We start from the raw sequence: 12318 nt of genomic DNA, 5'->3' as shown, positions 1-12318 counted from the left end.
ACGGAGAGCTGCCAGAGGTGAGTGGGGGCTGGCAGAAGGCGCTGAGATGGCGGCCGGTTCCGCTGTCCGGCCCGGCGTCCACTCGCAGCCACCCGAGCTACTTCTCCCCCTCGCCTCAATGTGGTGGCTCCGTGCAAGGAGCGTCGCAAGTAGGTTACTGGTATGATCCAGATTCCCTCCTTCACAACGCTCCTACTCTCCCCGCAACTTTACCCCGGGCCAGACTCCTCAAACGCTGTGAAAGGAGCTCTCCCCACACCCCAGGAAATACGGCATTTAAAAACAAGAAATGTACTTACCACATCAATGGTTCACAAACTTCATTCTTCTCTCTCTGTTCCATAAGATCCACTTAAAATAATGCCAATCCATATTTGAAAACCCCGCCAGGAAACTGGCGCTGCGCATGCGCAGTAGCCTATTGCGCCTGTGCAGTGCTGCAAAGGCAGAATTTCAACTGCCTTCAGCTCCGCTTGAAATTGACGGCTTCCAGCAGCGCGTGACAGCACGTGGGCTGCACAGACCTTCAAGGGTTACAAGCGCTGCGGATGAAAGGCACGGAGAATTATGCCTACCTAAGAGATCGATCTCTTAGATAGGCATAATTCTCCCATGCCTTTACTATTTATATTTAGTAATTACAATGTTATAATTTTAGTTAGGGTAGGCAGTGCCTACCTTGCCTACCCTGACGGCACATGCCTGGTGCAAGGCCACCAAACTCAAGTGCAGTTTCATGCCACTTCAAGCAGGGTGCAAGGCCACCAAATTCAAGTGCAGTTTCATGCCACTTCAAGCAGGGTTCAAGGCCACCAAATTCAAGTGCAGTTTCATGCCATTTCAAGCAGGGTGCAAGGCCACCAAATTCAAGTGCAGTTTCATGCAACCAAGCAGGGTGCAAGGTCACCAAATTCAAGTACAGTTTCGTACCACTTCAAGCAAAGTGAAACCACCATAAAATCTCCATAAAACCATTTAGCTCTTAGGGCTAAAGGAGTCAAAGGATATGGGGAAAAAGCAGGAACGGGATACTGATTTTAGATGATCAGCCATGATCATATTGAATGGCTCGAAGGGCTGAATGGCCTACTCCTGCACCTATTTTTCTATGTTTATCTAGTACCATAATGGTAGCACAGTAGTGCATCTAGTAGAGCTGCGATCTTGCAGCACCAGAGACACTGGTTCAATCCTGACCTCAGGTGCTGTCTGTGTTTTCACTGTGTCCACAGAAGGCTCTTTTACGTTTAAAAAAAGTGCACTAAGTGCTGAGGTAACTCAGCAGGTCAGAAGGAGAACATGGATAGGTAATGTTTCAGGTCGGGACTCTTGTTCAGACATGTGGTGGGGAGGGGGAGGGGGTATACTGAAAGCTGGAAGAGAGCGGGGGCAGGACAACGCCTGGCGAGTGAAAGATGGATAGGGGTGGGGGGTGGGTGATAGGCAAATCGTTGGACAAAGCTGAAAAGACAAAAGGTGTGAGAAAGGGATAGAAGAGGTATGAATTGTGAAACCAGAGAAATATAGGTTGAATGGGAGAAATGGGCCAGAGTCCAGGTGGGGTATAGGGAAGAGGGGGGTGGGGAGGTGGGATAGTTAGAAGAAAAAGAAACAAGAGATTGTTTCAAGAGTTAATTACCTACAGGTTGTAAAGTACCGAAGTTATCGTACCGAGATGCTGTTCCTCCAGTTTGCATGTTGCCTCATTCTGGCATTGGAGAAGCCCCAGGACAGACAGGTCAGTATGGGAATGGGAAGGGAAGTTAAAATGATGAGCGACTGGGAGATCTGACTGGCCGTGGTGGATTGAGCGCAAGTGTTCTCTTTAGTTTTTCTCTCACCTTCCAAAGACATTTGTGTAGTTCGGTTAATTGTCAACAGTAAATTTCTATAAGCATGTAAGTGAGTTGACGAGTAGAACGAAAATGGGATTAATGTTGGATTAGTTTAAATGGTTATTTGATTGTTGGCACAGACTCGGTGGAATGAAAGACCGGTTTCTGTTCTTTATCTCTCTATGACTATTCTTGGCTAGTTTGCTGAAGAGTTATTCATCAATCATCACTGTCTTGAATTTAGAACATTTTGTTTCTTGGCACTAATTGCCTTTTAAAATATTTTAAATGTATAATAACTATTAGTCACATTATCTCGTTAAAATTTGAAAGCATAGCTCTTGACTTAGAAGTGAATATCTATAAACTACAGTTTATCTATGAAATACAAATCTGCACGCACTGGCAATATAAAAACAAAAATAGAACATCATGCAAGCACTCAATAGGTCAAGCAGATGGTGGTCCTTGACTTGAAATATCATTTTTGTTTATCTCCCACTCCCACTGATTGTTTCCAACATTTCATGCTTAGTTTCAGTTTTGCCTGTTTACAAGCCTTAAGCAGGAATTCCCACCTTGCCAATGTGCATCCTAAAAGCATATTCAATTGCAACAATTGGCAATTACGAATATTATTAGTGAATATCACATGATCATTTTGAATAAGGGGTTGGACAGGCTAGATGCAGGAAGATTATTCCCGATGTTGAGGAAGTCCAGAACTAGGGGTCACAGTTTAAGGATAAGAGGGAAGTATTTTAGGACCGTGATGAGAAAATCATTTTTTACACAGAGAGTGGTGAATCTGTGGAATTCTCCGCCACAGAAGGTAGTTGAGGCCAGTTCATTGGCTATATTTAAGAGGGATTTAGATGTGGCCCTTGTGGCTAAAGGGATCGGGGGGTATGGAGAGAAGGCAGGGATGGGATACTGAGTTGGATGATCAGCCATGATCATATCGAATGGCGGTGCAGGCTCGAAGGGCCGAATGGCCTACTCCTGCACCTATTTCCTAGGTTTCTATGAAGTGATTAAGGACAGCACAGTGGCGCAGCGGTAGAGTTGCTGCATTACAGCTCCAGGGACCTACGTTCGATCATGACTAAGGGCGCTGTCTGTACGGAGTTTGTACATTCTCCCCGTGATCGTGTTGGTTTTCACCGGATGCTCCGGTTTCCTCCCATATTCCATACTAACTTTAATTAATCAACACAGCTTTAGCATTTCCAAACCAAAGGCAACACAGCTTTAGCATTTCCAAACCAAAGGCAACACAGCTTTAGCATTTCCAAACCAAAGGCAACACAGCTTTAGCATTTCCAAACTATATTTTCAAACCACATTAAGGGCACTGACAGGTCAATAAAACCACTCACAGTTTAGTAGACATGTGTTCAGTGTTATTTACAGTTCAGACTGAGGGACGTGGCCTTCTCGCTCCCCCATCTTGCAGAGACTGATTGAAGCACAACACTTCCGGGTTTTATAGTCCCTCCGGAAGGGGCGTGGCCTTCAGGAAAGGGAATCTCAACATTTTTTAAACACTAATAATTCTTTTATTTTTCATCGATGGAAAAATTCCTCTTGTCCTGCGCAGCGGAGGGGGACGCTGAGTAAGATGGCCAAAAGTCACAGCCGTAAGTGGCAGCATTTTTACTAAAATCAATATACAGAACAACAGGAAGTGGTCAAGATCAGACTTTTAGTCATATCCGAGGGAAATTAGGTACTTGAGGATGGGAGATGTGTGTGTAAGAAGGGGGGGGGGGGGGTGAGCAGGGTGACTGAGGCGGGATAATGGGAAGTATGGGTGCAAACCTGGGTGAACACAGGAATGAGAGGGAGTAAGAGGCGTATTACTTAAAATTTGTTCATACTTATATTGTTATTTGTTATATTGATTGTATTGGGAAGGGTGATTATAGGGTGATGGGTTGTATATATGACTAAGATACTGTATAGTATATGAGGGTTTTTTCTTTTCTTTTTCTTTTTTTTTGTATGACTTTGTAAATATTTGATTAGTGTATAAATGTAAATAATTTGGTGTACATATAGTGGCTGGTGTACATATGGTGTACATATAGCTGCTAAATTTGTATAAGATAATTACGAGCAGTTGAATAAGGGGTGGGAATTAATAAGCTTTGGCTTCTTCCTGCTCCTTTTCGGACACATATGATTTCATTTATTTATAGATATTGTTTATGACACCATATAAATATTCTTGTTTTGTTTTTTGTATGCTGTTTCACACTTGCTTTTTATTATTTTATTCTGTTCGAAGTAAATAATAAAATAAATAAATAAATAAATAGATACCATTGGATTGTAAGATGCCCAAGCAGAATAAGAAATGCTGTTCCTCGAGTTTGCATGTGGCCTCATTCTGGCAATGAAGGAGGCCAAAGACAGAAAGGTCCGTATGACATGGGTATTAAAATGGTTAGCAACCAGAAGATTCAGCAGGCCTAGCTATGTGGTGTGGTACTTTATTTGTCACATGTACCGAGGTAGATGTACATGTCTATCTATCTCCAGTGAAATTCATTTTTGTATACAGTTCAGTACAAGCATCACTATACATAAGCACATAGATAAGCATCTGAGATGCAAATGTATAGCAATAATTCACTGAAACAGTAACAGAGTCGTCAGTTTGGCCCCATCTTCAAGTCCCAGATGGGTAAGTGCAGGGTTCTTGACCTGACCATGAAGGCCCGTTGTCCTGGCATCGTTGCAGAGTCAACCTGGCCAAGCGTAGCCATTGGTGTCCTCCACCGCTGTAGGCCACGCCCGCAAAAGAACAAGGCAAATTTATATGACATGGAAGATAGACTCAAAATGATGGACTAACTCAGCGGGACAGGCAGCATCTCTGGATAGAATGAATGGATGACGTTTTGGGTCGAAACCCTTCTTCAGACTGAGAGTCAGGGGAGAGGGTGAAACGAGACATCTAAACAGATGACGGTCAAGGAAAATGTAGAATAGATCATTGTTAGCTGGGAGAAGGTGACAACAAAGCAAACAGAGATAAAATGTAATCTGGTAATATCATGGTTACTGTTACTCAGATTGAAGTTTTCCTTGTAATTCAAATTAATTTAATTGCTTGAATCTAACTTCCCAAGCTGCCTTGGTGGGATTCATACTCATGCCTTGCGATCAATTGTCCAGAACTCTGGCTACTGCTCCATTAAGTTAACCACTAATTTGATATTATTGTTAATGCACACTACCATATCCATATGGGATATACTGGTGCTTTGTAAGGACGAGTCATTGTTTCGTGGAAATGATGCTTAATCTTTCAGACAGTAATTCCCCAAACTATATATCTTGGCGGCACTTTAAGGATTATTTCCTTTTAAACTGCTGGATCATATTCTGTTGATGTTTTGAGCAAAATGTTTTTAAATTACTTTCCACTCTCTAATTTTTCCTTTTCTGAGTTTCATGATTTAATGCACAAGTGTAACACAAGATTCTGACTCAAGGAGATGGCAGTTAATAAAAGGCAAATTATTGCTGTGTGGAACATTTTCCTCTTTACCACAATCATAATTGAGGTTTTTTGTTTATAATGGCCTTTAGCCTGAAAGCTCTTGCCTTTTAGCCAGATACTTCTCAGAGTGCTATCAAAGAAAATATTTAACATAATTTAGACTGCAACTACTGGTTTATAAAATAGGCACAAACTGCTGGAGTAACTCAGCAGGTCAGACAGTCAAAGTCAAAGTCAAATTTATTTGTCACATGCACCAACGAAGGTGCAGTGAAATGAATTTGCCAGCAGCGATACACTTAAAAAAAGAACACACAATACACAATAGAATTTAACTCAAACATCCACCACAGCATTCTTCACTGGTGAAAGGCAACAAGGTTCAGTCAGTCCTCCTCCTTTGTTATTTGTTCATCCGTGATCGGGGCCATAAACCCTCCGTAGTCACATCTATGGATGGTCAGATGTCCAGGCCCTCTCGTCGGGATGATCAAACCTCTGACGTCGGGACGGTCGAACACTTTCCTACCGGAGACCGCAGCTTCAGGATGTTATAGGCTGCAGGCCGGCGGTTGGAGTTCTTCTCCGGGGTTCCCTGGCAAGGGATCCCAGACTCCGGATGGTATGTCCACACCACGCCCGCGGCTAGAAGCTTTGCAGACCACAGCCCCATGATGCCAAAGTCACTAGGCCAGCGATCGGAGCACTCCTCTCTGGCAACCCCCGGCAGGAATTTGCCCCTGCTCCACGATGGCAAAGGCCACGCTGTGCCCGCTGCTGAAGCTCTGGGCCCAACTCCGGGAAAGGCCGTTCAAATACAAGCTGTTAGGCCGCGAGGGAGGTGACATGGAAAATATCGACTCTCCGTCGAGGAGGCGGTTTCCATCTCCCCCCCCCCCCCCCCCGAGAGACACTAAAACAAACATTTGGACACACTAAAAAAACAAAAACATTGAAATAACGAACACGCTGCTGGCAGGGCAGCCGACTCACAGACCCCCCAACCGACCATTAGTATCTTTGGAGAACATAGGTGACATTTTGGGTTGGGACCCTTTTAACTCTTTAAGCTCCGCCCACAAGTAACATGACATACAGTGACAGTTACGAATTACTCAAAAATTAAACATTAATAATAATAAAACATTAATGATAAAACACCATTGATCAAGCATAGAAACATAGAAAATATAGGTGCAGGAGTAGGCCATTCGGCCCTTCGAGCCTGCACCACCATTCAATATGATCATGGCTGATCATTCAACTCAGTATCCTGTACCTGCCTTCTCTCCATACCCCCTGATCCCTTTAGCCACAAGGGCCACATCTAACTCCCTCTTAAATATAGCCAATGAACTGGCCTCAACTACCTCTGTGGCAGAGAGTTCCAGAGATTCACCACTCTCATGTGAACCAACAAAATACCAGATCAAAGGGAGACTACAGATTTTTGGCTGTTGAGTAGAGCAACTACTCGTGGATAAAAACTGTTTTTATGTCTGGCTGTGGCAGCTTTGACATTCCGGAGTCGCCTTCCAGAGGGAAGTGATTCAAAGAGTTTGTGGCCAGGGTGAGAGGGGTCAGAGATGATCTTACCCGCTCGCTTCCTGGCCCTTGCAGTGTACAGTTCATCAATGGAGGGAAGGTTGCAGCCAATAACCTTCTCTGCTGATCGGACGACCATGATGGAGAAGGTGAGAACAGACTACGATGGCCGTGTAGAATTGGACCATCATTGCCTGTGGCAGATTGTGCTTCCTCAGCTGCCGCAGGAAGTACATCCTCTGTTGTGCCTTTTTGACTGTGGAGTCGATGGTAGCCCCCCACTTACCCATAGGTCCCAATACTCACCACTCCCGAGAGAGGGAGGGGGGTAGAGAGGAAGAGGCGGCAGAGAGGGAGGGGGGTAGAGAGGGGGAGGGGGGTAGAGAGGGAGAGGGAGGGGGATGGGTTAGAGAGGGAGGGGCAGGAGGTAGAGAGGAAGAGGGAGGGGAGTAGAGAGGGAATGAAGAGGATGGGGGAGGGTGGTAGAGAGGCAGAGAGGGAGGGGGAAGAGATCCTACACCATCATCCTCTTCATTTCCCTCATCCTCCTCCCATCCCCTGCCCCAGGACCTACCTAGGTCACAGAGCAGCGCCAGGGCCTAGAACTCGGCCTGGTTCTCGTACTCAACCCGGCCCAGGCTGTAGACCCAGGCTCGTCCTTGGTTCCAGCGGCAGCCTCCAGCTGTCAGCTCGGCCGCCACCTGGGCTCCAGTGCAAGTTCCGACTTCACTGTCCCTGACCCTGGACCCAGGCTCGTCCTTGGTTCCAGCAGTGACTTCTTTAGCCCCATTACAGCCCCATCATGGCCCCATCCCAAGCCCCGGGCTCGGTTCTCACTCCAGCTCGAGCACCAGGCTCAGCTCCAACCAGGGCCCGTGGCTGCACCCTCGCCAGCAGGTGTTGGGCGCCGGCAGCCGCCGCATGAGCGCTGGAGTGGCCCTCCCTCTCGGAGTGCCCCATCCTGCCTTGCGAGTCCATTTTCGGGCTGTTTTTAAAACGTTAAAGGATTAGAAAGTTCGGAAATATAAGTGGGAATACATTTATCACCTCGAGGGGGGAAATGTGAGTAGAATGTGTTAAAATGGGAAGGCTGTGGCCTAGCGTTTGTAAGGAAATGAGAATCAAACAGATTGTGCTCAGATGACACACACCAAAACTAACAAAACATATTACTTTTTTCATCAATTGTGGTCTTCATCTGTAGGATTGCCTGAACTATAAATTTTCTTTGAAATGAATTCAGAAAGATTAATGTCGGAGAACAGGAACAGCTTTAATAATAAAGCCAACTCTGCTATAATGACGAGGCAGCCATCTCGAATACTTGTGGTGGATGTTACACCTCCTTTCTGGGCAGACGTTTGCTCCAATCTCTGTGAATCCTTAGAAAACTTCTTTGCTTTAGCCTGCAGCTTGGGTGGGTCATGCCGCCTGCCTCTCTTCAGTCTTTACGTGGTTCACAATCAACAGGAATGTCTTCTCCCTTTTGTGGTATGTAAAAATAGCATACATAGGCAATATAGTTTAGTTTTTTTAGTTTAGTTTAGAGATACAGCGCGGGAAACAGGCCTTTCGGCCCACCAAATCCACACCGACCAGCGATCCTCGCACACTAACACTATCCTACACACACTAGGAACAATGTACCAAGCCATATTGACCAATACGTCTTTGGAGTGTGTGAGGAAACGGCAGATCCCGGGGTAAACCCACGCAGGTCATGGGGAGAACGTACAAACGCCGTACAGACAGCGCCCGTAATCAAGATCAAACCCTGGTCTCTGGCACTGTAAGGCTGCAACTCTACCACTTCACCAGCGTGCCGCCCTTATCGCTGCACCACCGTGCTGCCCTATATAAGTAGATCTCATTTAGTTATCGGTCTTCTCGCTATTTGAAAATAAGAAACGGTTTGAATTCAAAGTTTACAAATCCACTCAACAACAATAATGATGCAGTGAAACGACACCTTGTCTCGCTCTACAACCCAGATGATACAATACTCTTGTTTTATTGTATAAAGCCCAAGTTGTTCAGCAGCCAGAGTTAACCACAGAAATCTGGCTGCTCTCCAATAAGCAACATTAATAGAAGTTTGGGTTTTCTAGGAGTGTTTAAATCGGAATTTACTAGAGGATTTTAAAAAATGTTTACTTTTGAAGATTTTATCCTTGTAAGAGTGAGGAATTTCCTCCTGTGCCGATAAATACGAATGATTACGGAGAAATTACATCAAATTGGCATTTCTTCAACGTTCAAAATAATAATAAGATTTATTCATGGTTTTATAGAATTGTACAGAAAAGAAGCAGGCAGTTCGGCCCAATGCTTATCTACATTTCCCTTTGTCCAAATGTGGCTATATGTTTCCAAATCTTTCCTATCCATGTGTCTTTTAAACATTGGAATTGCACTCGCATCTACAACCTCCTTGTTTTAACCCACCACCCTTTGAGTCAAAACCATGCACCACAGATCAATTTTAAATATTTTCCCTCTCACCTTAAACCTGTACCAAGTGTACTAAGTCACTAACCATGGCACCTACGTTATCCAAATCAATTATATATGAAGTAGAATAAAGGATCCAGCACTGATCTCTGTGACTTGTTTCCAATCTAAAATAACAACCCTCCACTATCACCCTGTGTCCTGCCACCAAGCCAATTTTATGTCCAATTAGCTTGCCCAGGATCCCATATCTTCAAACCTTCTGGACCTGCCTACCACTTGAGACCTTGTCAAAGGCCTTGTTAAAGTCCACGTGAACAATGACGACTGCCCTGCTCTTGCCAAACCTCCTGGTCACCTCCTAAAAAAACCTCTGGCGGGTTGAGACGAGAGTCGAATTTCAAAATCAGTTTTATTAACAAAATGATTAAATCAACGGAGTAACACAACACGGCCAATACAAAGGTCAAACCACAACTGTGGTTGAGAACGACTGAAGGGGCATCGCCCAGAAAGCGCGTGAACACAAACCCCTCCCCATAGTCACGCGACCAAAACACCTGACCGCAGGGTTCGATTACTTGCGGGCACCAGCAGGTGCCGCTACACCTCAATAAAATTTGTGAGACGATCTCCAACAAACAAAATCTATTGGTTTTGTAATATTTTATGCTTTTGAGTTAGTGACCATGGCAAAGTTTATTCACTCTGTCTATTTCCCACATGGTCTTATACACCTCAAAATATCATCCCTCATCCTCCTGCACTTCAAGGAATAAAGTCCTAGCCTGCCCAACCTCTCCCCATAGCTCAGCCCCCAAGTCCTGGCAACATCCTCGTAAATCTTTGCACTCTTTTCAAATTAACAACATCCTTGGAGGTGAGGGGGGGAGGGGGGAGAGGAAGGGAGGAGGGGAGGAGAAGAAGGGGAGAGGAGGAAGGAGGAGAGGAGGAGGGAAGGAGCGGGGGGGGGAGCAGCGGGGGGAGCGGGTAACAGCGGGGAGAAGTGGGGGGAGCAGCGGGAAGGAGCATGGGGGAGCAGCGGGTGGGAGTGGGTAGCAGTGGGGAGGAGTGGGTAGCAACGGGGGGGAGCGGGCATCAACCAAAGGACTGCAAGTTCTTTGGAATTGTGAACATTTTCATAAATAACTCGAGAAATAAAGCATGAATTTTTCAGATAAGGCGATTCCAGGACGAAAATCTCTACCGGAATATGTTAAAATTTTACCGTTAGCGCGTCGTCTTTTCGGGAAGACGTGATTATACACAAACAAACAAATACACACACAAATACATACATCCACATATAAGATCAGACTTTTAAGTATATAATAGAAGATAAGGGAGTAAATGAAGAATGCAAATCGTTTAAAGTTGCTCTTGACCATCTCAGCAGTTACAGCATTATATAGCTAACCCAGCAGTATGAATATTGACCTCCAACTTCATAAGCTTTGCTTTCCCTCTCCATCCCTCCCCATCTTAGTTCTCTAGTCTGACTGTCCTCCTGATTTAATTTTAGATTTGTATGCTCTGTTGTCACCTTCCCCTAGCTAACAATGATCTATTCTCCATTTCCTTGATCTCCATCCCCTTTGATGTCTGGTTTTCACACTTTACCCTTCCATATCTCTGCGTCTCCGTCTCCCCTGACTCTCAGTCTGAACAAGGGTCTCGACTCAAAACATCACCCATTCCTTCTATCTAGAGATGCTACCTGTCCCACTGAGTTACTCCAGCATTTTGTGTCTATCTTCAGTATAAACTAGTAGCTGCCTGCCGTCTCACCTGGATAAGGTTTGTCAAATGATTGGGAATCATTTTGGGATAGGAACACCTAAAGCATACGAAGGAATGTAAATAAGAAAACAGAGGCAAAAGAAACTGCAGAGGAATGTCTTAACACAATTTCTTTATGAACTGGAGTCAAGTCAAGTCAAGTTTATTCGTCACATACACATACGAGATGTGCGGTGAAATGATTGAGTAATTTTTGAAATTGTAATTTTTCTTCCTATGTAGCAAGTGAAAGGAAATTTTCTCAAGCTGCACTCATGCATATCAGAACTGAGATCAATGCCAAAAGAAGGATGTTTGCGTGAAAAGCCAGGCTCGTTAAAGCACGCTGTGGAGGATGGCCTCTTACAGTTTAAGCAGTACATGAGGCACGTGACTATAGGTGGATCACTGAATAGCTGCACAGTGGAGGTATGAAAACTTCCTTCAAACTATTTTATAGCCTCATTATCAACATTATAAATGGTGACAAATGGAATTTAATCCAGACAATGGTATGGTAATACACTTCGGGAGGTCACATTCTTGCAGGGCAGATAGAGTTAACTGTAGGGACCTGAGGCTCATTGGCATAAGGAAAGACCTTGAGTATGAGTCCATAATTCCCTGAAAGTGGCAACACAGAGGGATAGGGTTCTAAAAGAGGTATTTGGAATGTTTACCTTCCTAGGCCAAGGCATTGAGTATAAGTGTTGGGATGTCCAGACTCAGGAATAGCTTTTGTTATCAGGCTTCTGAATGGTCCTTCCATAAGCTAGATTCACCTCTACTCCATTGCGGAGATTGGATGTTACCTATGGAAATGATGTGCTACAACGCTGAGAACGATATTCTGCACTCAGTATCTTTCCTTTTGCTCTATATAATGTACTCGAGGTTGACTTCATTTTATTTATGTATAGTATTATCTGACCTGTTTGGATAGCATTTCACTGTAACTAGAACTAGAAACTAGAAGATTAGATTATGAGATCTTCTGTATCTAGAGCTAGAGGAATGGAGGGGCAGGACAGAGCCATGCCTTGTCAGGACCTTCCATGCTTTGTCCTGCCTCCCCCCCCCCCCTTTAAAACTCTTCAAGACCTGCCCTGCTTTGTCCTGGCCCTCAAGGTCCTGCCATGCTTTGTCTTGCCCCTCCAATCTTCTTGCTTTCTTTCTCCTCACCCCTGCAATTAATCT

General features: G+C 44.7%; 1 protein-coding gene across 1 annotated transcript in view; it reads left to right on the top strand.

Moving 5' to 3' along the window:
* The first annotated feature begins 8142 nt into the window (after positions 1-8142).
* The window catches only part of LOC116987538 (meiosis 1 associated protein), a 56572-nt gene continuing 52396 nt past the window's right edge, over positions 8143-12318 (top strand). The window contains exons 1-2 of the mRNA XM_033043691.1: positions 8143-8382; positions 11365-11550. Coding sequence (XP_032899582.1) covers positions 8143-8382; positions 11365-11550 — 426 coding nt within the window. The remainder of the gene's footprint in view (positions 8383-11364; positions 11551-12318) is intronic.

The sequence above is a fragment of the Amblyraja radiata genome, chromosome 1, assembly GCF_010909765.2.
Source record: "Amblyraja radiata isolate CabotCenter1 chromosome 1, sAmbRad1.1.pri, whole genome shotgun sequence".
In the NCBI taxonomy this organism is placed as follows: Eukaryota; Metazoa; Chordata; class Chondrichthyes; order Rajiformes; family Rajidae; genus Amblyraja; species Amblyraja radiata.
This window is presented reverse-complemented; position numbering and strand designations above follow the sequence as displayed.